Source organism: Anoplophora glabripennis, unplaced genomic scaffold (genome assembly GCF_000390285.2).
Source record: "Anoplophora glabripennis isolate ALB-LARVAE unplaced genomic scaffold, Agla_2.0 scaffold248, whole genome shotgun sequence".
Classification (NCBI taxonomy): domain Eukaryota; kingdom Metazoa; phylum Arthropoda; class Insecta; order Coleoptera; family Cerambycidae; genus Anoplophora; species Anoplophora glabripennis.
In genome coordinates this window covers 65,826-91,584 of record NW_019416351.1, presented here as the reverse complement: position 1 = coordinate 91,584, position 25,759 = coordinate 65,826, and the positions used below count along the sequence as shown (strand labels likewise).

At 36.2% G+C, this 25,759-nt stretch overlaps 1 protein-coding gene across 4 annotated transcripts in view; it reads right to left on the bottom strand.

Annotated features, from left to right (window-relative positions):
* Nucleotides 1-2,112: 2,112 nt before the first annotated feature.
* Nucleotides 2,113-25,759, bottom strand: part of LOC108908626 (AT-rich interactive domain-containing protein 2) — a 63,006-nt gene continuing 39,359 nt past the window's right edge. The window contains exons 5-16 of one of the 4 annotated variants that reach the window (XM_018712712.1): nucleotides 22,540-22,758; nucleotides 20,058-21,260; nucleotides 19,037-19,289; nucleotides 18,151-18,523; nucleotides 15,491-15,706; nucleotides 13,085-14,228; nucleotides 12,235-12,838; nucleotides 11,503-11,668; nucleotides 11,281-11,445; nucleotides 7,794-7,871; nucleotides 7,272-7,363; nucleotides 2,113-2,817 (exon numbers count right to left, since the gene is read on the bottom strand). In XM_018712712.1, coding sequence (XP_018568228.1) covers nucleotides 2,703-2,817; nucleotides 7,272-7,363; nucleotides 7,794-7,871; nucleotides 11,281-11,445; nucleotides 11,503-11,668; nucleotides 12,235-12,838; nucleotides 13,085-14,228; nucleotides 15,491-15,706; nucleotides 18,151-18,523; nucleotides 19,037-19,289; nucleotides 20,058-21,260; nucleotides 22,540-22,758 — 4,628 coding nt within the window. In that variant the 3' untranslated portion in view covers nucleotides 2,113-2,702. The remainder of the gene's footprint in view (nucleotides 2,818-7,271; nucleotides 7,364-7,793; nucleotides 7,872-11,280; nucleotides 11,446-11,502; nucleotides 11,669-12,234; nucleotides 12,839-13,084; nucleotides 14,229-15,490; nucleotides 15,707-18,150; nucleotides 18,524-19,036; nucleotides 19,290-20,057; nucleotides 21,261-22,539; nucleotides 22,759-25,759) is intronic. The other 3 variants (XM_018712713.1, XM_018712715.1, XM_018712714.1) reach the window with 3 other exon arrangements.

Sequence of the window (25,759 nt, the reverse complement as noted above, 5' to 3'; positions counted from 1 at the left end):
CAGTTTTAAAACTGTGTTTAGTGTTCGTTTTTTGAACACTGTTATTTTAAGAAAATAGTGTGAGGAAAATTTCAGCAATTATGGATAGAAAGAAGAAACTGTCAAACTATTATTGTTCAGTTCAAGGTTGCTCTTCATGGTCCAAGAAAAATCCAGAATTAAGTTTTCATCAAACCATTGAAGAAATTTTCAAAATATTATTGCCCATAGATAATACTCCCTGAATTTCATGAGGGTTGTTAGTAAGTAAGGGCACTAGTCTGCAGACATAATATAAATTTCTAAATTTAAATTAACTTGTTGCAAATGCTGTTAAATTTCGTTAAAATTTTTAATTATTACTACCCGTCTTTTAAATTACAAAATATCTTCGAAACGTCAGCAAAATGTTTGTCTTTGTTCATAAAAAGTCATTATTCTTGAAAACGGTTGACTTTAGAGCAATAAACCATCTTATTTTGTGTAAAATTCATTGGTGCTTTAGAATTTGCTATCAAATGTTAATTTTTCCAGTGGCATAATAATTAGGAGGGGAAAACCCTTAGGATACCTTAAAATCTCCACCACTGGCACATCCAATGAATTCGAGAAGGGTTCGAAAAATTAGCTATTAATAGTGGTAATGTGTGTACAAAAGCTCAGTCCTGTAGTTCAAACGATTCCTAAGATATTGGCGAAAAACTAAAAAAAAAATTAAAGTTTTGACACCGTGTATCTCGAAAACGAAAGCCCGGAGAGAAAAATGGAAGAGGAAATTAATGTTTCTTTTTTCAAGAGGAATTTACAGTTTTCCGTTGCGACACTTATTTAGGAACACCCTGTATAAGCCAGTCTAGGTGGTCTGTGTTTGACCCCTTCTCAAGTAATACGCCTACGGAATCTTGTCCCCTGCACCCCTCACCATCCTTACTCGTCGAAGTGCCGAATATAAATCACTTCCCATTATTAGTAGGTTCCGTCCGATTTTCTAACCTAAATTACGAAATACGTCAAATAGCAATTAGTAGGTCTCTTCCGCGTTTCTAACCTCAAATATCGCCTAGTAGGTCAGTTTTTCCTAGGCGTACGTACGTTCGAAAGATTCCGTGCCGAGTAGTACTTTAGACGGAAGCGACGTGACGGAAATAAAAGCAGAAACACATTAAATGCAGTTTATTTTCTTCCANAGGTCTCTCCCGCGTTTCTAACCTCAAATATCGCCTAGTAGGTCAGTTTTTCCTAGGCGTACGTACGTTCGAAAGATTCCGTGCCGAGTAGTACTTTAGACGGAAGCGACGTGACGGAAATAAAAGCAGAAACACATTAAATGCAGTTTATTTTCTTCCATAATAATAATGTAAATATTTTACACGTTAGCAAAATGTTTGCTTTTATTCACAAAAAGTCATTTTTCTTGAAAACGGTCGACTTTAGAGCAATGAACCAAGAGTACTCTTAATGTGTAAAATTCATTGGCGCTTTAGAATTTGCTGTCAAAAGTCAATTTTTCCAGTGGCGTAAAATTTAGGGGGGAAAAACCCTTAGGATACCTTAAAATCTCCACCACTGGCACGTCCAATGAATTTGAGAATGGTGCGAAAAAGTAGCTATTAATAGTGGTAATGTGTGTACAAAAGCTCAGTCCTGTAGTTCAAACGATTCCTAAGATATTGTCGAAAAACTAAAAAAAAATTAAAGTTTTGTGTATCTCGAAAATGAAAGCCCGGAGAGAAAAATGGAAGAGGAAAAATATGTTTCTCTTTGCAAGAGGAATTTACAGTTTTCCGTTGCGACACTTATTTAGGAATACCCTGTATAAGCCAGTCTAGGTGGTCTGTGTTTGACCCCTTCTCAAGTAATACGCCTACGGAATCTTGTCCCCTGCACCCCTCACCACCCTTACTCGTCGAAGTGTTGAATATAAATCATTTCCCATTATTAATAGTAGGTTCCCTCCGATTTCCTAACCTAAATTACGAAATACGTCAAATAGCAATTAGTAGGTCTCTCCCGCTTTTCTAACCTCAAATATCGCCTAGTAGGTCAGTTTTTCCTAGGCGTACGTACGTTCGAAAGATTCCGTGCCGAGTAGTACTTTAGACGGAAGCGACGTGACGGAAATAAAAGCAGGAACACATTAAATGCAGTTTATTTTCTTCCATAATAATAATAATAATAATGTAAATATTTTACAGGTTTACTGGTAAGTATGAAAAGATGGATATGATAGGCATATGAAAATTAGTAGGAAGTACTCATTTTCACATACGTACACACAAAAATCAGTCAGCTATAGAGATTCGGTACCTCACTGAAGAAACAAAAGCATCGTTACATCTTCAGATAATACTGATAATGTTAAATAAATGATGTGTGCTCTCTATATATCACATGTACAATGGACATGAACAGACCATCCACGATACAAGTTGGAATTATATACAAACACAGCTAAAATTCATTATAGCCGAAAAATAAAATAAATTGCACAATTATAAAACTGTTTTATGTTTATTCACGATGAAGACAGGTTTTCAAACAAAATTTTCAGAAGCTCGTTTACACTAGTAAATTATATAAAAATAACAATTAGGCTCTTAATTAAACCTACCAAACTAACATTTTTTGTACACTTCCACTGAATAATTTACACGGTTTCTGTTATTCGCGCACGTCACCGCTCACCGGGCGTCCCCCTGCCACTAGTCACTTTTGCGTACAGGTCACCTGTGTGTCGAACCGTCGTTCATGTCGTACAGCACTTGCGCTATCGTCCTAGAGGATTCCACGTTGCTCAGGGCCACGTTCGCTAGGTGGGACTCGTACGATTTTAAGTACCTGCAAAACTCACCGTTACCACAAAAAAACAAAGAGTGACCACAAAAATCGCCCGTTTTTTGACAATTCGCAGGGAACTAAAGAAAATAGATAAAAATATGTTTTCGGTCTCAAATTACTCTTCGTAAAAAAAATAAGATGAGCATATGTTTTAGTTTTTTGAAAATTTTCAAAAATCACCCCTATTGAGGGGTTGAAAAGACGCACAGTGGGAAATATTGGACAAAATTCTCGCCACTCGTCAATTTTCTCTCTCTCGTCGTGATTTTGTTTTTAATAAACTCGTGGTAATCTGAATTTTCATATTCTGGCGAGATTTTTTCTAAAAACCTTTTTTTTTAATGCTTAGAGAGCGCCTAAACCTCAATGTTGAAGGAAAAATTTTTAAACTCGATGTTCAGTTGTAAAAAAAAATGTTTAAAAAGTAGCTGCTATTAATAAAATTGATTATTATGACCCTTGATGATATATCTGTTTTTTCTTCAAAAAACTAACCTCAAAATTATTAATTCTAACCTAAAAGCCTTAAACGAAATTTACATTGGAAAAAAAGTTTTTTTCCAATATAAATTTCGTGAACATCGAGAATTTAAAAATTTTTCTTCGACATTGAGGTTGGGGCACTCCCTAAGCATTAAAAAAAAAAGGTTTTTGAAAAAAAACTCACCGGAATATGAAAATTCAGATTACGAGATTATTAAAAAAAAAATCATGACGAGACGATGAAAATTGGCGAGTGGCGAGAATTTTGTTCAATATTTCCCACTGTGAGACGCCCAAAATGAATAACTGAATATTACCAATAAATATAAAAACTATTAGCATGTGAATTTTTCTATCGAATGTTCTTGATACAAAGAAAGATTTATTCTCATGACTGAAATAAGCATGTTGAATTAGAAAATCCACCCTTAATAGCACTCAGGGGGTGGAATCGTCCCCAAAAATAGAAAATATCAGAAATAATTGTAAAAATTCCAAAAAATATATATTAAGATAATACAGGGCTAGGAAAATATGGATTAACTATTCATAGTAAGTTTCAAGAAAAAACTACCCCTAAATGAGGGTTGAAGCGTCCCCATTCTGAAAAAAATACAACAATATTCATTCTTTTAATTTAACTGTAGAATAAATCAAATTAAAATTTCTTCATTTTTGGCATTTTTTCCACCCCTAAGCAGGGGTGATTTTTAAAATTTTCAAAACTCATTTCAGTTTTTTACGACAAGTAATTTGAGACCAAAAACATATTTTTATGAATTTTTTTTTAATTCTCTACGAATTGTGAAAAAACGGGCAAAAATAACAGGTTTCTTGCAGTCACTCTTCCTCAATAACGTTTTCCGTTGCCGTTCCCATCTAGAAAATGTACCAACGCTATTTTATTTGTTGTACCCGTTGATAGACGAGAATGGCAAAGGGAAAAGTTTAAAAATCGCCCTTAAGAGAGCTCTACAGCAAATAGGCAACCAACAACACATTTTTATCGTTTTTGTTAAACACTCCGTCTAAGTATGAATTAATGCACAAATAACCGACTTTCCTCCATTCTAACGCAGATTTTCTATAAAATGGACTTGGTTTGAAACTCAAATTACTTTTTGTTGTAAAGAAATTTGTAATTTGCCGACAAGCGACATCGTAAATTACAAATTTCTTTACAACAAAAAGTAATTTGAGTTTCAAACCAAGTCCATTTTATAGAAAATCTGCGTTAGAATGGAGGAAAGTCGGTTATTTGTGCATTAATTCATATTTAGACAAATTGTGTAACAAAAACTATAAAAACTCCTTATTTTCCAATGTTCTTGTAAAATTTAACTAGCAATTTTCTCATTACCGTCACTTAAGCATTGATACTGGCCACTTAAAGAAATTTAATTTGTTTGGTTCGCAGGATTCTGCGATGGCTGTCGATGGCAACCAGCCGAGATTATTCAATTTACAAAAATGTTTCATTAGAGCTATCCTTTAAAATTTATAAAAGTATGAAACAATTTTGCTTCTAAAGACGCACAGTGGGAAATATTGGACAAAATTCTCGCCACTCGCCAATTTTCATCGTCTTGTCGTGATTTTTTTTTAATAATCTCGTATTCTGAATTTTCATAATCCGGTGAGGTTTTTTCAAAAAAACCTTTTTTTTTGTTTTATTTTAATGCTTAGGGAGCGCCCCAACCTCAATGTCGAAGAAAAAATTTTTTAAATACTCGAAGTTCAGTTGTAGAAAAAAATGTTTAAAAAGTATCTACTATTAATAAAATTGATTATGACTCTTGATGCCATATCTGATGTTTTTTTTTCTTCAAAAACCTAACCTCAAAATTATTAATTCTAACCTAAAAGCCTTAAACGAAATTTACATTGGAAAAAAAGTTTTTAAATTTCGTGATCATCAAGTATTTAAAAATTTTTTCTTCAACATTGAGGTTGGGGCACTCCCTAAGCATTAAAAAAATAAAAAGGTTCTTTGAAAAAACCTCACCGGAATATGAAAATTCAGATTACGAGATTATTAAAAAAAAAAATCACGACGAGACGATGAAAATTGGCGTGTGGCGAGAATTTTGTACAATATTTACCACTGTGAGGCGCCCAAAATGAATAATTGAATATTACCAATAAATATAAAAACTATTCTCGATACAAAGAAAGATTTATTCTCATGACTGAAATAAGCACGTTGAATTAGAAAATCCAGCCTTAAGCACGCTCAGGGGGTGGAATCATCCCCAAAAATAGAGAATATCAGAAATAATTGTAAAAATTCCAAAAAAATATATATTACGATAATTCACATGCTAATAGTTTTTATATTAATTGATAATATTCAAATTCTTCATTTTTGGCATTTTTCCAACCCCTAAGTAGGGGTGATTTTTTAAATTTTCAAAATACTAAAAGCTGTGCTCATTTCAGTTTTTTTACAAGTAATTTGCGACCAAAAACATATTTTTATGTATTTTTTTAAATTCTCTGCGAATTGTTAAAAAACTGACGAAAATCACAGGTTTTTTGTAGTCACTCTTTCTCAATAATGTTTTCCGTTGCCGTTCCCATCTAGAAAATGTACCAACACTATTTTATTTGCTGTATGTACCCTTTGATGGACGGGAATGGCAAAGGAAAAAGTTTAAAAATCGCCATTAAGAGAGCTCTACAGCAAATAGGCAACCAACAACACATTTTTTTGTTTTTGTTACATAGTTCGTCTAAATATGAATTAATGCACGAATAACGAGACTTTCCTCCATTCTAACGCAGATTTTCTATAAAATGGACTTGGTTTGAAACTCAAATTACTTTTTGTTGTAAAGAAATTTGTAATTTGCCGACAAGCGACATCGTAAATTACAAATTTCTTTACAACAAAAAGTAATTTGAGTTTCAAACCGAGTCCATTTCATAGAAAATCTGCGTTAGAATGGAGGAAAGTCGGTTATTTGTGCATTAATTTATATTTAGACAAATTGTGTAACAAAAACTGTAAAATCGCCTTATTTTCCGATGTTCTTGTAAAATTCAACTAGAAATTTAATTTGTTTGGTTCGCAGGATTCTGCAGTGGCTGTCGATGGCAACCAGCCGATATTATTCAATTTTCAAAAATGTTTCATTAGAGCTATCCTTTAAAATTTATAAAAGTATGAAACAATTTTGCTTCTAAAGACGCACAGCGGGAAATATTGGACAAAATTCTCACCACTCGCCAACTTTCATCGTCATCGGTTTTTTCGAAAAACCCTTTTTTTTTGTTTTTTTAATGCTTAGGGAGCGCCCCAACCTAAACGTCGAAGAAAAAATTTTTAAATATTCGGATTTCAGTTGTAAAAAAAATGTTTAAATAGTATCTGCTATTAATAAAATTGATTATATATTTTGAGGTAAGGTTTTTGAAGAAAAAACAGATATATCATCAAAGGGTCGTAATAAAGGGTGCTCCCTAAGCATTAAAAAAAAAGGTTTTTTTGAAAAAACCTCACCGGAATATGAAAATTCAGATTACGAGATTATTAAAAAAAAAAATCACGATGAGACGATGAAAATTGGCGAGTGGCGAGAATTTTGTCCAATATTTCCCACTGTGAGAAAAAAGAAATCTTTTCTTACAGCTGCCATACTGGGTATTTTTATTTTATGCCCTAATATTTACGTTCATTTTGAATAATTCCAATTTTTTTGACAGAAGGAACGAGACAATTAGAAATTTATTTTTAAATATTTAATTCCCAAGAGCTGTGAATTAATATTGTGTTATTAGATTTTGAATTAAAAAAAAATTATATTAACGACTCAAAACTTTCTCTTGGGATGCGCAATTTTTAAGGAAATATGACATAAATAATATGTGACATAAATTGTGACACCCTGTATAAGCATGTCTGATGAAAAATCAACTGAAAAAATATTTTTTTTGACTTCATTTCTTTTTTTTTGTACCTAAATTATTACCTTTTGCAATGACTACTGTAGATTACGAGATTCCTCAGTATTAGAGACGCTGTCAAACGAATACTTTTCGTAACGGGACCCTCATTGTCATCCTGAAACGAGAGGTAGTCAGTAAATTATTCCAGAACATGTACGTAAAAAATAAAAAAAAACATGTCAATAACAACAAAAATCGGTATAATTTTCTGTAAAAAATAAAAAGAAAACACTTCATAAGGTAACGTAAGGGAAGTTTATGGATAATTTTCAAAAAAAAAAAAACATTTAATTTTTGAGGTTAGGATTTGCGGGTTCTTAAAGTTTGGAGAACTGTGCTGCCTCAAATAAGAATAAGAAGCGTAAAAGCCGAAGTCCAAGGGTGCAACATAACAAACACATTACAATGCAACTAAATTATCTCCTCGAAGAGAAAAAACACAAAACAAAACTATTAAAAACAGTGGTAAAAAAAAATCTCAGTAATAACCGTCACAAACAGTTACACAAACAATGCAATTCACTCGTTAAAAGCGGACGCCTCACCTGATCAGTCGGAGGTGGGGGTCCAACACGGGGCGCAGCTGTCGACGCACCGGTAGTGCCCGGTTTCGGGGGTTTCAGCTTGATAAATTAGACACAATTAGAACTGTTAAAGCCAATAGGAATCGCAAACATGTTCAATACCAATTTTTGAAAATTTTTCTCTGCTACTACAACGGTTTTCAAATTTATTTCGTTTACACATTTAATATTTTTCAAGTTGGTAATGGACGGAAAATTTCACAAATACCACTGTAGATCGTAATTTAATTTTTAAGAAAGATCTCCATCATTATAAACGTACAAGGTCTTGATGCAAAAGTGTAACGACAGCAACTTGTACTTCTCAAGAATATTGCAGCATAATAAATTACAATATGGTGCTGCACTGGGAAATATATAATCCAGATCCAAAATAGGAGGCAGTGTAACATTCTCAATATATATTCAGAGCGATGGGTAAGGCATATAGGGAATACAAAATTTATTAAATATAGTACAATATACAGGGTGTTTCATAATGATGTGCAAATATTTTAAGGATGTGTTTAGAGAGTATTTTTAGGGGGGGTACTTCCAATATATTTTTTCGATTTGAGCCACCCCTGAGGGTTCCAATCTCAAAATGGCCGAAAAAATAAGCCTTTATTATTTTTCGGGAAAACAGTTAAACTTAGAAATTTGAATTTTGGTACACGTTAACAACTAATTGAATGATATCTTTTAGTAGTTTTTTTTCTGGTTTATGTCTTTGAATTAAGGACTCTACAGCAAATAGGCAACCAGCAATACATTTTATATTTTCTTACACGTTTTGTCTAAATATGAATTAATGCACAAATAACAGACTTTCCCCCATTTTAACATAGTTTTTCTATAAAATAAAGTTAGTTTGAAACTCAAATTGCTCTTTGTTGTAAAGAAATTTGTAATTTACGATGTTCAAAAACGGCAAACTACAAGTTTCTATACAACAAAAAGTAATTTGAGTTTCAAACTAATTCCATTTTATAGAAAAACTGCGTTAAAATGGGGGAAAGTCTGTTATTTGTGTATTAATTCATATTTAGACACAAACTGTGTAAGAAAATCTATATCTATTATTTATCTCAGAACATTTTTCTATGTTAGCTAATACCAACAAAAAAATACCTTTTAATACTACATTTAATTTAGAAACTTTTTTCACTCTTCTCATTTTTTTGGTATACTTGATAGTTTACGAGCAAAAAAATTAATTATTTTTCCCTGCATTCGCATACTACGTTTTTAGTAACCGTTATACTAATGACGTGTAATGAAAAATTAATTTAATTTTTTGCTTGTAAACTATTAAGTATACGAAAATGTACTATTAAAAGATATATTTCTTGTTGAAATTAGCTAACGTAGAAAAATTTTCAGAGAGAAATAATAGATATGGATTTTCTTACACAGTTTGTCTAAATTTGAATTAATGCACAAATAACAGACCTTCCTCCATTCTAACGCAGATTTTCTATAAAATGGAGTTAGTTTGAAATTCGAATGACTTTTTGGTGTAAAGAAATTTGTAATTTACGATGTTCAAAGGCGGCAAATTATAAATTTCTTTACAACAAAAAGTAATTGGAGTTTCAAACTAACTCCATTTTATAGAAAATCTGCGTTAGAATGGGGGAAAGTCAGTTATTTGTGCATTAATTCATATTTAGACAAACCGTGTAAGAAAATCCATATCTATTATTTCTCTGAGAACATTTTTCTGCGTTAGCTAATTCCAACAGGAAAAATACCTTTTAATACTACATATCATTTAGAAACTTTTTTACTTTTCTCATTTTTTTCATAAACTTGATAGTTTATGAGCAAAAAAATAAATTATTTTTCCTTATATTCGCATACTACGTTTTTAGTAAGTAGTAGTACTAATTACATGTAATCGGCATGGAAAAATAATTTAATTTTTTGCTCGTAAACTAGTAAGTATACGAAAAAATGAGAGTGAAACAAGTTTCTAAACGAAATGTAGTATTAAAAGGTATTTTTCTTGTTGGAATTAACTAACATAGAAAAATTTTCTGAGAGAAATAATAGTTATAGATTTTCTTACACAGTTTGTCTAAATATGAACTAATGCACAAATAACAGACCTTCCTCTATTCTAACGCAGATTTTCTATAAAATGGAGTTAGTTTGAAATTCGAATGACTTTTTGGTGTAAAGAAATTTGTAATTTACGATGTTCAAAGGCGGCAAATTACAAATTTCTTTACAACAAAAAGTAATTCGAGTTTCAAACTAACTCCATTGTATAGAAAATATGCGTTAGAATGGAGGAAAGTCTGTTATTTGTGCATTTAATTCATATTTAGACAAATTGCGTAATCAAATCTATAAAATTGTATCGCTGGTTGCCTAGTTGCTATGGAGCCTTCTTATTTCAAAGATAACGAGCGTTCAAATAAAAACGTGGTCGAAGTTGCCTCTGACACATTGGACGTAGGGCGTAGCTTATAGCGACCAACTTAACCTCATTTCTCAACGAGCTGTATAGCAGCTGTCAGTTTCAATAACAAAGCAGCGATATAGCGCTTTGACAGATGACGTTTAAGTTCATTTGCTATACGCTACGCCCTACGTCCAAATTTTCAGAACCAACTTGACCACGTTTTTATTTGAACGCTCGTTATAAACCAGAAAATAAAAAGTACCAAAAATATCATTCGATTAGTTGTTAACGTGTACAAAAATTGAATTTTCTAAGTCTAACCGTTGCCGCGAAAAAAATAAAACCTAATTTTTCCGGCCATTTTGAGATGTGAATATTTCCTCAGGGGGGGGCTCAAATTGAAAAAATGTATTGAGAAAGTACCCCCCTAAAATTACTTTCTAAACCAGGGTTCATAGTTTAAAAGTAATAAAGAATTCCCTGATTTTTCCAGGTTTTCCCCGACTTATAAAAAAAAATCCAGGTAGTTAATTTTTACACACTAATTGGTGTTTATGCATAAAATTTTTTCTCGACTGGACTCCATGATCTTTTTTATATAAAAAATCACAAAATTACAAATAGTTTTCTGTTTCAAGAACCCAGGGCCGGCTTTCACAAAATTTCCAGTTGCAAACATCAAATTCCCTGACTTTAATGAATATTTTTAAAATTCCCCGACTATTCCCCGTTTTTCATGAAGAATAACGAATTCCCTGACTTTTCCCGGTATTCCCGGCCGCTACGAACCCTGTAAAAACCTTAAAATATTTACACATCATTATGAAACACCCTGTATATAGATACGTAACAAGCAGGTAACTTTTTATTTATAGAACGACCTTCATTTATCCTCGTTTCGTCGAGACAATACTTTTCCGTTTATATTTAAATAAATCGTCGTGTAGTAACGATTTTTCAACGCACACCACCAAATGAAAGCACAAAGTGAAAAAGACAAAGGACATAGTTCCCGACCGACTCCACACATAAAAAAAAAATACATAATCACTTCCTCACCTGCAGCTCCTTGGGGTTGACGAACTCCAGGGCGTGCCGCTTGATGGCGTGCAGGGCGGCGTCGGGGGCGTACCCCGGATGGGGATTGGAAGGGGGCGACTGCGGCGGCTCGATCTTGGCGCTCTGCGCCGCCTGCTTCCGCCTGATCAAACCCTGTTTCATGGCCTGGAAAATGAACCGTTTAAATTTCGTTCGGGTTTAATAATTTCAACAAAGTTTTACCTCGGTGTTGCAGTGTTTGTCGTGCAGGTGCGTCATGAGGGAGAAACGTTTCCTCTTCATGTTGTCGCACCTGTCCCACTGGCAGGTTATCTCCTCGCTGCCCGTCGGACAGTGGGAGGCGCACACGTGGAGGTACACCTCGTTCGCGGATTTGAACTTAGTCTCTCTGAAATCGTAGGGAAGTTAAAAAATTCAGTTGCAAGTCAAAAAAAAAATACAAACAATTTTTGATACTATTAAAAAAAAAAAGAAAAATCTGAAATCGTAGGGAAGTTAAAAAATTCTGTTGCAAGTCAAAAAAAAGAAATACAATTTTTGATACTATTAAAAAAAAAAGAAAAATCTGAAATCGTAGGGAAGTTAAAAAATTCTGTTGCGTCAAAAAAAAAATACAAACAATTTTTGATACCATTAAAAAAAAAAAGAAAAATCTCTGAAATCGTAGGGAAGTTAAAAAATTCAGTTGCGTCAAAAAAAAATACAAACAATTTTTGATACTATTAAAAAAAAAAAAGAAAAATCTCTGAAATCGTAGGGAAGTTAAAAAATTCAGTTGCAAGTCAAAAAAAAAAAAATACAATTTTTGATGCTATTAAAAAAAAAGAAAAATCTCTGAAATCGTACGGAAGTTAAAAAATTCAGTTGCAAGTCAAAAAACAAAAATACAAACAAATTTTGATACTATTAAAAAAAAAAAAAGAAAAATTGAAGTAACGCTTCTTGGAAACTTACATGTTACATTCGCCCCATTCGCACACATAGGGCGTAGTCAAGTCCCTAATAATTTTAGGCTTCTTGGGCTCCTCGGGCTTCTTCTCAGTCACGCCGTTGGAGGTTGTACTCGTGGTGGTCTGGGCGACGCTAGTACCCGCCACCGACTTGATCACCTTGGGGGCGGTCAGGACGTTGTTAGTCACGGACGAGGTGTGCATTATGGGCCGCGGCACCTGAGTGACGACCACCTGCTGCCCCTGAGGGGCGACGACGACCTTCTGGTGGTGGGTGGCCGAGCTGTTCGCCGGCTGCTGCTGCAGGATGATTATAGTTTTGGTGCCCGTCCCCTGCTGCTGGGACGTCTGGGCTACGAGGACCGTCTGAGGCTGCCCGTGCACAACCGCCGTCTGCGGCTGGGCCACCATGTAAGTACCTGGGGCGCCGCTCGTCTGCAACACGTACTGGCCCGCCTGCGAGCTGGCCACTATCTGCATCTGGCCCTGGAGGCCCTGCGAGAGCAGGAACTGGCTGGTGTTGGCCTGCTGCAGCATCACCGGCCTCTGGTGGCCGCCGGTGTTCTGGACGATGACCGTTTGGCCCGTCTGGGTTTTCAGTTGAGTGCCTGGGATAAAATCAAATTTTTAACACTTCTAAGTTAAAAAAATTGTACATAATTATAATTGTTTTGATAATTCAAGACTTTTTTGAAAACAAAACCTTAAATGACGAAAAAATTAAACAGTTGTTAAAGCACTGTGTTTAGTCTACGACTCTATTCACCTGATGAGACATGACAAGACGCAAGAAAAAAGTTTTTGCAACAGAATTTCAATTCACAATTCAGAAACAGACAATTTCAGACTCTCACCTGCAGAAATGACCATCTGGTTGGACTGTTGCATCTGCGGCTGGGACACTATAATCTGCCTGGGTTGAGCCAAAAGCACCTGCTGGTTGTTATCCACGATGATCTGCTGCAAGGGCGGCTGCGCCGAAATGGGAACGGGTGACTCTATGATCTGCGTGGGGGCTTGCACCTCCTGCATCAGTTGTTCCTCGTCTTCATCCTCCAGAATGTCCGCCGCCATATCGGCGAACAATTTAGCTGCGGCCGTGGATACTGTGGCGGGTGCCTCGTCGCCGTTTGAACTACTAGAAACTGATTCGGGAGCGGGGGAGTCCGCCATCGAGGAACCGTTTATATTGTTCGCCGTCAGCATCAACTTCTTAGGTTCGCTTTCGACTATCTCTTCCGTGGCGGGCCGCTTCAGGCTCAAACACATCTTCTCCGAGGTTTCTTCTATTTCAATTTCTTGCTTGATTTCCGTCTTGATTTCCACCTCCTCGTATTTATCGGGGTCGTTGTCCCTACTTAGCAGCGCCTTCTCGATGTGGTTCTCCACCAGGTCCAACGTTTTCTCTCCCAGTCTTAAGTCTTTCCCCAGCACCCCGTTCAGCATGGGCGGGCTCTTTTCGAATTTTTTCTCTAAAAGATCGGCTAACCTAAGCGGCTTATTCATAGGTATCTCACTACTAACGATTTTTACAGAATCTTTGGAATTGCTATCTTCGTTAAGGGGATTCTCCATGTTCGGGATCCCGTTCAACAGTCCTTCGAAGCTAGTAAGAGAGTTGTCGCCCTCCTCCGTCGAAGATATCCCGCCGATACCCACGGTACCCAACCCCGAGCTGGACGCCAGGGAATTGTTGCCGATGGAATCGCTGTCTTCGTTATCGATCCGCTGCGACTTCCCCTTGACATTGTTGCTCAGGGGGGCTAAAGGGGGAGGGGGAGGTTGGGGTGGTTCCTTTTTCCCCTTCATCGAGCTGGCGAATTGGGTGGTCGACGAAATGGAGGGATCTCCGATTTCGCCGTCGGTGAATAGCTGCCTGGCCCCGTTGATTCTGGATATCTTGGGAGTTTCCGACTTGATGGCTGTCTTTTGGTGGTTGTCGGGAGTGCCGTTGCCCTGCTGGGCCAAGAGTCGTTGTTGCTGCTGCCTCGCAGCCACCTGTACGCCAATACCGAGTTATAAGTTACTGATTCCGAGTTTCAAGTAGGTATTGGGTATACTCCTAACCTCAAATTTAAAAACTTCCCATTTTTTAATGTTTTACTTGTCATTATTTTGGTGCGAGTAAAGTTTCAACTGGGAAATAAGTTTGAAGTTAAGTGTTTCGTTTGCATTAAGTAAGAGGACAATGTTAATTTTAGTAATAAAACGGGTGATATCTACAAGAAAATATAAAATGTCTGTGTACTCAGTTTTGTTGTATTAGTTACAACACTAAATTTAGACGTTAAACAATGAAGCTTATTGTTAAGGCGTTAATGAACAACAAATATATTACTTCATGCACGAATCGTAGGAAAAGCGTTGAAGATATCAAAATTTAGGTACTATCAAATTTTTCTGTTTTAACCCAAGTTGAACGAACGAGTTGAATAATTTTTTGTGACGCTTTTAAAATTATACAAAATTAAATCAAATCAATACAACTGTACACAAAATTTCTTTAATATTTTAATTAAAGCTCTTCAATTATTGCAAATAAGCCGGATGCCAAAAGAGTAGTTCAAATGTCCCTCTTTAAAATTTGATTAAATGAACGTTAAAAACATTTCATCATTCGAAGTACTTATAAATAATTATTTTTCTATAGTTTTTAAAATTCTTTAAGATTATTCAGGTGTCCAAGATACTGTAAAACATATTAATCAGGGTTAAATCAAATCAATACAACTGTCTGTAAAATTTCCTAACAATAACCCGGGAAAAACTCGATCATTATTTCAAAGTCAGAAGAGTAGTTCAAATGTCCCTTTATAAAATTTGATTAAATGAACATTAAAAACATTTGATCATTCGAAGTATTTATAATTATTTTTCCGATACTTTTTAAAATTCTTTAAGATTATTCAGGTGTCTAAGATATCTACTGTAAAACATATTAATCGGGGTTAAATCAAATCAATACAACTGTCTGTAAAATTTCCTTAACGATAAACCGGGGAAAAACTCGATCATTATTTCAGTCAGAAGAGTAGTTCAAATGTCTCTTTTTTTTTAATTTTATTATACGAACATAAAAAATATTTCTTCGCCACCTAAATAACTTTGAAATCATTTAAAATCGGATTCATCCGAAAAAAATTAGTTTAAAATTTTATTCCCTCCGTTTCTAAACGTTTCGTCCGGTTCGCCGCGGACCCCACGTTAAAAAAAACCTTACAGACCGTTCGGAATAAGACTAGTGTGGATTAGTATGTTACCTGAGCTACATTTTGGCAGTCTGTTGCAGTCCTCATGCTCACTGTTGACATGCAATCGTTTACCTTAGTCGCCAGAAGGCTTTTGATGAGCGAGGAGCTACTACCCTGACTTGCCTGGCTTTCCTTGCTGGGGCCCGCCGACATCGTGACGGTCGTCGTGGACGTCGTGCCCGTGCTCCCCAAGAGGGCCTGGCTCAGGTGCGGGTGCGCCATCACCTTCGGTTACGAGTTACGGTTAGATGGTTACAATGTACGATTTCTATTGCATAAATTGAAGGGGCGCCATATGTTCAAAGAACTGATAGAACATCAAAAATATATTTCTTGGAAGATGAGTATTGTCTTTGCTGGTTCTTGCCTCTCTCGTAGAGGTCACTCGTAGCAATCTTTTGTCATATTTTAAGGCACAACTTTTTTTTGAGATTAGGTTTTCTGCACTGTAAAAATTTGCATTCGTAATGTGAAAATTGTACTGAAGTCACTTACGTTTTTGCTGAAAATTAAATTCTACACTAGAATGTGAAGCAATGCAGAAAACGTACCATGAAAAAAGTTAAAATGTCGCAGAAAAAGACCACCACCAACGATCTCTACGAGACAATTGAAAACTAACATAAGACATTTTTTGCATCCTCGAAGAGAAGAATTGGCTGAATAAAATTAATAAATGACATAACTTTGTGTAAAAAATTAGAAAATCAATCAAATATTTCTGATATTCCATATTTCAATAAAAGGAAAAGAAAACTGTATTGAACTTTTCTTTTTTTGTTATTATCGATTGTTTTATGTAGATTTTTTTTTAACGATTGTATTCTATCAACCTCTGAATTTATGGCACATTTCTTTGAAATTCCCTTTTTCCAGATTATCCAGAAACTAAAAGTGAAAAATTTTCAAAAATATATAAAGTAACTTTTTCCGAAAACTGAATATTAGAATTACATAACTTCAAAGTTTTTTTTTTTTTAATAATTCTTTTTTCAAACTTGACTTCTAGTTTCCAGACACATACTGTCGAAGTCTTAGAGGCTGCCCAACTGTTGTTTGCCGTTAAAATTATTGCTTACGCGTTTTGCGGACAAAAAAAAAAACAGTTAGGCAGACGGATTATTTAAAAGAGATGACGGAAGACGTGAGGATCGTTTCCAAATATAAATTTTTTTACTAAGAATGCAAAATGAGCTGAAGGATGCTACAGGGTGGTATAAAATTAATGTCTACTCTGTGAAAGGAAAATTAAAGAGAAAAAAAAAAGTGTCTCGCTACCTCCACCAATCAACTTAGGTCAACAAGAGTTTCAGGAGTAGGAGGACGGTGACTTAAAAATAAAATCGTAAATATCGGTTAGTGGAAATATTGCAAAATACTGAAATTTTTTAGTGAAGATTAATCGAGTAAGTTCTACAGGGTGCAACTTCTACCAATAAGAAATTTTTTCAAATTTCGTGTTAAAAACTTCAAAATTCACAGTTAGAGTACTATTTCTAAATGCTGAACTGACGCCCTTCCCTTCATCACCATTTACCGACACTATCTCCCTTCGCATGCATTGTAGGTTGCTCACAATTCATGTATTTGTAAAACATGAATAAACAGTGGCGGCGTACACAAGTATTAAAGTGCATTTTAAAATACTATTTATAACTTGACTATTTGATTAAAAAATAAGAATTTCAGATTCGTATTCTAAAAAACTGACTCCCACTTGAAGTTACACCCTGTGTAATTAGTATTTTTTTTTCAATTTCTTTCATTTAACGATAAAACAGCACACATGCGTTTTTGTTTTAGAAAAAGGCAATTTCAGGAAAAAATTTCAGTATTCAAAGGACTAATTTACATCAAATCGTAGCAGCCAACGGAAACAAAGGTGAAAAACTTGCACTTTACAAAACAAAGGCCAATTTTCCATGTTGGTTTCGCGTTAGTCGCCAACGTCTACGTATTAGTAACAAAAAAGTAGGTAATCAAATTAATGAGGAACGTTGGAAGGGAGGAAAATGAAGTGAAAATTAAGAAGAGACTGAGCCAACACCGAAACTAACTAAAAGCATAGAATCGGAGCGATACAAAAGCAGAGGATGATATGAAAAGTATCCAATCATAAAGAGAAAAGACGGTATATTCTGATTATAAGGAAAAATAAAGTGTAGGTCCTTGGTATCTGTTCTAAACGTTTCCTATGCAGGTTACATCACTTATGACATAATTTTTTTTAAATTATTTTATTTTTATGAAATATTCACGTTATTTTATTTTTTGTTCCAAACATCGTTGAAAAAATTGATAAGCGACTTTTTTATTAAAATTTCTCATGAATTTTAAAAAAATTTTGTACAAACCAAATTTCGTGGAGAGGAGAGGGGAGAGGGGAGGGAGAGAACCCAGTGGCGTAGTCAGATTATAAAACTGTAAATAAAAATTTCGCCAATCAAGTATTTGATGTTTTTTTTTTAATATTTCGAAAATCACATTCTTGTCTAACAGGACAAATAAGGGACGGGCAGAGGGAAGTTTACGGTTCGGGCCCGAGTGAGATAGCCTGCACTTGGAACGTACCGCCTACCGTTACAAAAAAATTCAAAGAAAAAAAAGCCGGGAGATCCCACAAACCAAATGAAAAGTGGTCGACAGGTTCGAGTTTGACAACTTATTACCTGACTTTTCGTATCGCCTTTACTACTGATAGGTGTGACAACGGTCTCCCTGCTCTGCTTAGGGGGAGCACTGAGCTGCGCCTTGAGGATTGGTGAGGCGGGAGAGATTGGCGTGCTGTCGGTGGCGGCGTTATTGTCCGCCACGACGGTCAGGGCCGGCGACTTGACCGGGGAGACAACTAACGATTGGTTTGATTTGCGGCGCACTTGTTGACCTTTGGTGGGTGGCGTGGTGTTGGTTTTGGGATTAGAGGATGATTGGATACTTATTATGAGGGGTTGGGCTCGCACCTTTATGCCTTCGTAGTACTGGCGGTCCGTCGGGTTGGCCGGCTTCATCGGGTTCGGGCCCACCGTCCCGCCAAACACCGACCTGCAAGAAAATTCAACACGCTCATGCCTTACTCCCAAGACTACCGCAACAACTACAGCTAAAATTTCGGTTTTCGGGATCCAAAAAGTGAATTTTTTGTTGTTGTTTTATTTTTAAAATCCTCATCAAATTGCATTTTTGATGTTTTATGTGTCTTTTTCACCACAGAAATTCAAATGTGAAGTTTTTGGTTAAACATTCATTTTTAATTTATTTTGACAGAATTTACATTTCCGCATAGAAATATCAACTTTTAAAAAAATTTTAAGCAATGAAATTTCCCATTTTTTCCATATTTTTTCAGTGTTTCTAAAAATTTATTTATTTTTTTTTTTTAAATAAAATTTAACAAACTAAGGGTTTATTTGATGAGAATTCTAGAATCATTTTTAAAACCAATTCAAATTATCTTAAAATCTTTTAAAGGTAAGTAAGAATTATCAAAATGAAAAAAAATTAATCTCCAACAGAAACAAACAAAAAATTAAAAAAAAATCGAACTTATTCCAATACCTGACACATCTGGGAAAGTGTAACGGCGAAATGACCCCCCGCCTCCCTATCTTCGAGCAGGAACTCATATAATGCTTGTAGAGCTCCTGGTGGTCTACCTTCCCGTCAGAACAGGGCTCGTACGTGGCCCGCAGCCAAGCCAGAGCAAACTGTTCGTTCTCGTGGATAGCCTGCTGATGGGCGTGCTGCTGCTGGATCAGCTGCTGAGGGGTCATCGATGGGGTTGTCGTTTGACTAATGGTTATTGTTGCAGCTAGGGAAATATCAAATATCTTGGAATACACAGTTAATTTTAAGAATCGGGTACCCGCTTGCAGCACCCAGCGTTTACCTTTTACCTACTAATTACCCAATACCTGTTTAGGACTTACAAACCCACTAATTACCCGTTTATGCTCTAATTACTCATTACCCGTTAAAAACTCGCATACTTTTCGATTACCCAAATACCTGTTAACAATTATCGCCTATGTACAGTTTATCGAGTTGAATTATTAAAAAAAAATAACCAAAAACAACCAAAAAAACAAACACTGATAAAATATGTAAAATTGACCTTGATAACATATAACAAACTGAAGATCGTAGCTAATATGTGGTAGGTATCGGGTAAATAACGAGTATCGGGTAATTAATAAGTATCTGGTAATTAACAGGTGTCTGGGAAATTATCGGGTGTGGGGAAATAATGGGGTATCGAATAATTAACAGGTTGTCTGGAAATAATCAGGTATTGGACAATTATCGGGTATAGGGAAATAATCGGGTATTGGGTAATTATCGGGTATTGGGTAATTAACAAGTTGTCTGGAAATTATCGGGTATCGGACACTTATAGGATATAGGGATATAATCAGGTATTGAGTAATTATCGGGTATAGGGAAATAACCGGGTATTGCGTAAATATCGGGTATCAGGTTGTCTAGAAATTATAGGATATCGGGTATCTAGTAATTAAGATGTATAAAAATTTCCCGGAAATTCGCTACAAGAAAAATTTGCTATTTTATCATCACTTACGTGTTGTCGTTGAAGTGGGCGTGAGGGTGATTAGTCTTTGCGGGGCAATTTGTACTGGCCTGACGGGGGTGCTGGGCGTCATCACCTTGGGGACGGGCGTGCTGGTGATGACCGGCGTGCTCAACGACGTGGTGGTTGTGGTGGCGGTGGTGACGGCGGTGGAGGTGGTCGCGACGGTGGTAGACTGCTGCGTCTGGGCCTGGCTCTGGGTCTGGGTGCCGCCGCTGGGCAGTGTTTCCACCAGCTTCATCCCGATGCAGGCCTTCGGGCCGTAGCTCTTACCCTCCACCGTGACGAGGGAGACGAGCGTGTCGATGACGCCGTGGTTGTTCACGATCAGGCTACAGGACCTCTCGCCGAGGGACGATAGCGAATACAAACATTCCAAGGTATAAATTAATAGCATGACGTCGTGTATCGTGAGGAACGAACACACACTTCTGTACACGTGGGACTCTAATGAACGGAGCAGGATGTCCTCGTTCTGCTCGTTTTGGCTTAATTTATTTAATACTTCTAAGGACGAGATGCAGGACGCCCTGTCCTGGCTCTGTAGACCCCTGGTGACGATTTTCAGCAGGTTCGAGACTAACAGGTCGCTCTGCAGGTCTCTAACGATAAACTCCGTGGCGATGTTGCCGAGCATGTCCATCCCGAGGTTCCTCAGGACGTTCCATTGCGACGTGGTACACAACAACAGGAACCTTATGAAAGACGTGTTTTTTACTAGGACCGGTACGTTCTCCTCTATAAAACTGAGGTTCCTTAAAATAGTGGCTATCTGTAATACTCGTTGGCCTACATAGTCTTGAGTTCCTAGCGTACGCCTCAAACAGAATACTTCACTGTCGTCCGGCTGAATGTTCAATTTAAAACTATCACAATCTACGTCTTTGGGTACAGTCTCGGTCACGTCCTCGCACGCGCACTCAACGTCAGGAATTTCGGGCGCACTCTCGAACGGAATTTTTAAACGGTCGTTGTCCACCTCCATGGGTATGTCCTGCAGCGATAGTATCGTACTCGAGGTGATCTCATCTTTGACCGGTTCGCTCTTCGACGGCTCCACCTTGACCCTGACAAATTTATTTTCGTTCGTGAGATCCAAGTATTCCTGCGATTCGAGTACGTCCTTCCAGAAGTTGTGGATCGGTTTCTTCCTTATGTCATTGTAAAAGTGCACAAACAGTTGTCTCAGAGAGCCTGCAAGCAAGTCGGTCAACTATACCGAGAGTGTCAAAAAAATAGGCCGTAGGGCGAATGGAATAGGGTTTTGCCATTTTCCTTTGGCCACTTTTTCCAAAAAAATCTAATTCTGTCCTTGTTGTTCTCAGGCTAGCCTCTGTGGGGGTTCTGATAGCGAGTTCTGTCCCACAGAGCTTAGTCCGAGAACAACAATGTGTCAGGAGATTCACCAGACATAAATCAGCTTCAAACTTATTACTTTTCATCGGCATCACGAAATATGATTTATAAATAACATTAATAAATAACGATATTGTGGGAAGCAAACAATTAGAAATGATTTTGGACATTTACTAGATCTTTGTGATGTCACTCAATGATGTACAGGGCATATAACCCCACAGAGCAATTGTTTCCTGCAATATTATCACATAAAAAGTTTATTTTGCCCCTTGCGACACTAGTCATGCTTTTATAACACCTACAGATTAGTAGGTCGCTCTGTGTCAGTAGGCATTGAGGAACAATTACATTTAAGATATGGCATAGATATGGTTATATCTCACTCATATTCAATCTCTCTCATTAATAAAGACTAAATGTGACTCTCTTGAGGTGGTAGACATATTAAATATTTAATTTAAAATATTGCTGTACATTTACATTATTTTTTTAATTCTAATACTGAAATGAAGGTTAAAACATCGATTTTAAATTGATTCAATTACTAGAATTAGAAGTTTAACAAAAACTCTTGCTAAAGTCGATATTTCAAAGTACACAATTTTTTTTTTAATGTCAAACGTCAAGTATAACTGAAATAAAAAAAATCATCGCATAAGTATCCACAGAAGTTGTAAAAAATCAAAATTTTACAAGAATATAAGAAATCTAGAGAAAAATAAGCTCAATAATCAATCAATCAATAACAGTCATACTTTCTAATCAAAGGCACATGTAGGAAAAAGTTAGGGAAGTCATTGGTCTACAACTCCTTTCCCTTCTGTTCTGTCTCAATCTTTTTTTTTTGTGTCTAATTTGTCTAAAATTCAAGTAAATGTGGCCTAGAATCAGTTTAGTTGTTGAGACAGGCTACTATCCCTCAACAAATGCTTTCTATCATAAGTTAATTTGCTTATACGCTGAAATGAAAAATGGCATAAGGAAGAGTCCCATTACTTTCGCCCAAACAAACCCTGGACCTTTTCGTAACACCCTGTATATGTTTAAAATAGAAATATGGCACCTACAGAACCGTATCCGCGCGTTGAACGGATTGAAAGCGTGCACTACTTACTGTGATCAAAAATACCGGCGTGACCCAACAGATAGTTGATTATCCTAGGGTGCTTTTCTAGCTTCAAGGTGTGCTTCCCGTCGTTCGAAAGGAGCGTGCACACGTTGATGGCGAAGTCTTGTTCATTTGGTAATGGTGATATCAACGACAGCGCTAGGCGGTCGTAGTCAGAAGGCTTGTATAAGTCGGTTGATAAGTGATTGTATTCCCTGTTGGTTTCTGTAACAAAAAAAAAAAAGGTGGGCGATATTAAGGAGCGTCAAAGTTTATTTAATAAAAAAACGAACATATTTTTGAGCGCTGTTAAATTCTTTTCTTTTATATTTAATGCATTTTTATAAAGTAAAGTGTTCAGTCAAAGAGAGTTTTTAAAAATAGCATAGAACGAAGACATTTTTGGCAATTCCGTCGCGTGTGTCTCGACGTCGATTTCGCTTCATGATCTGAAATAACATCTAAAAACGAGCCGGCATATGATATATAAATACTTTGTATTCGTTAAGTAAACAAGCTAATAGAGTTTATTCTCGGAAAATAACTTTGGAGCCGAATCGTACTGCAAGCAATTCGATTCAGCACGTCTGGTTGTTTCATTACTTTATTTCGCGCCATGGTTATGAACTGCAAGAGATGTGCGGGAGCTAGCGACGCCGACATCGCCACAACAACAGTCCGGATAAAAAAATATGCGCATCTTTTTCCCTCACTGAACAAAGTATCGTGTTTTGTTTTACAAATATCACTGTATTTTGGGAGCCTAATAAATCTGATATTAAACTGCACGAATTAATTAGATTCGTCCGTGTCTGTGTCTGTGCGGTAAACCACCTTAGCTGACGTCACGGTTCAGAGTTGCGGTCTTGGTGTATAGGTGGTGTTGGTCTAACGCATTTTGAGCAGTCTCATATATGCGAGTATTTCAGAGAGAGAGCTGAGTGAAAGTTGCAACTGCAGGAAGTCTCGTACAATAATTACTGTATGCAGAGGAAAAATATAACAAGTATATATTATGCGTATATTAAGTAATTTGTAATTTTTAAATGGGAAATTTCAACAAACAAGTTACAAATAAAATATTTCATAAATAAGTATCAAGAAATTGATACTGGTAGGTACCTATAGCAAAAGTTGTTCCTGAAATGTTTAATTTTCAACGGCCTTTCGAATGAATAAAGGTAAAATATACACAGAAACAAGTTATTGTTCGTAGAATTATGTGCCATTCGCTTTAAAATTCAATACTTCTCTATAAATACGATAGCCAGCTTGCATATTAATTTTATCGGGATATTTTTACCGAACAAGAATTGTTTAAACGGGTATATTTATAGATTATTTATTTATCATATGCATGTTTTAGCTGTTGCCAACTTACAATGCACATTCTAAACGGATATTTTTTTAACCCGGCGACTTGGAATATCAGCATAACGACTAGCTTTATTTGCATTCTCTACATGTCGCAAATCTGCGAGAAAGTCTAGCTTCGAAGCCAGCAAATAAAACTAAATTCAAGTTAATCAGTTTTACAAGCATTTTTAGTAAGTAGCAATTTTCAAAATATATATATCTAGCAGAAGGAGAAATAAATTGAACGTGTACGGGTTCCTTTAAATTGCAAATTTTAATAGAACCGTTGAAATTATCAAGGTGGCCGTACGGAACAAGTTCGATTTATTTCCCTCTCTTAAGGCACCACAATCTCCTCCATCGACTGGAAAGAGAAATAGATGTTACCTCAAGAAAGTTGTGCTATAAAGGTACCCGCACACCATCGATTTTTGTCTATTTAACTGTGTAAACAGTGCTCATACTAAGTCGGGTCATATTTAAAGCATATTTATATAAAATCAAAACACGTATTTGTCCCTTCAATTTTAAAATTCGTTGTTTGTGAACTGCAACTTATTTTCCAAATTAATTGTTAATGTGCTATAGATTGAAGTTGTCTTTATTAATGAAATGTTGCCTTTTGTTGTATGTATGTGGATGGGAACACAACTGTAGCTTGACTAAGTACCTTATTACACAAGCCCTAAAGTATCGATAGACTCAGAGACATATACGGAATTTTGAGACACCCCGGTATATGCCCATTCGAAATTCATGCGATAACGAAAAGGTAGGGGGCTAATCGTAGGTGCAGTGCGCGAAAATTGACACCTCCAGCGGCGCGGCCGCGTGTTTTATCGATTCATAAAAAGCGACACACACACACGCGGAGCCCGCCGTGTGTGTATCCGGGGTGGGGGGATATATACATGTCTTTCTTCGCGCTGCATTTTTGTTCCGCTACCATGAAATGTGGGCGAGCGTGTCGCCACTTTCAGCGATTTCAGGGAGCTCTATTATTGATTTTGTTGTTTATGATTGATGCGCACTCGGTAATGCGATATTTATTAATGTCTGTATCGGGTTACGCGGCTCCCGATCGGTGGCTCTCTGGATTTCTGCACCAGGTCGACCTGATAAACTTACGGGTCGAGCCGGATGGGGAAAAAAATACAGTACACCGGTAAAGATGTGGGAGAGAAATACCTAGATTCTGTATTAATCCACTGTTCCAGTTTGACATCCAGTGTTTTTATGTCCATTCATTGTTAAAGCTGTTTTATATTTACAATTTTTTTTTAGTAACTGAAGGTGTCTTTTTAAATATTACTTACTTTATTTTTGAAAAATAAAAATATACGTATGACTGGTAACGTGGCGGCCATTTTGAAACCTATTTTAGTCAATGCTAAGATGTCCTATATCTTTAAGAGGTAATTATACACAAACAGAGATATTGACGAAGTCATGTCAACAGGTGGTTCATTGGTCGATGTCCAGGTATCTAAATATAGCCGCAATGGGGGCAGAGAAGTTTATTTCCTGCCCAAAAACAGTTTTTTTTACGTAAAAACCACTACTTAGTTATGAAGAATATTCATACACACATCTCTAATGGAAAGTGGAAAAATATTTTCTAAATTTCGTAACACAAACATGAGAGGTTATACACATATCAAGGACCTTCTTGGAATGTTAAAAGAACAGATCGAATTCGACGATGGCCAACGCGTTAACGCCAAGGAAAACTTTTCCTTTTAATTGGTCATTTACGAGCTAGAGCTACAGCATTTCCTCGTTAGAGAGAAAGTGGGACGGGTATATATTTTAATGACGTTCTAATTAATAATACCTACTATTAAATTTATAGAAATCATGTAACACATTT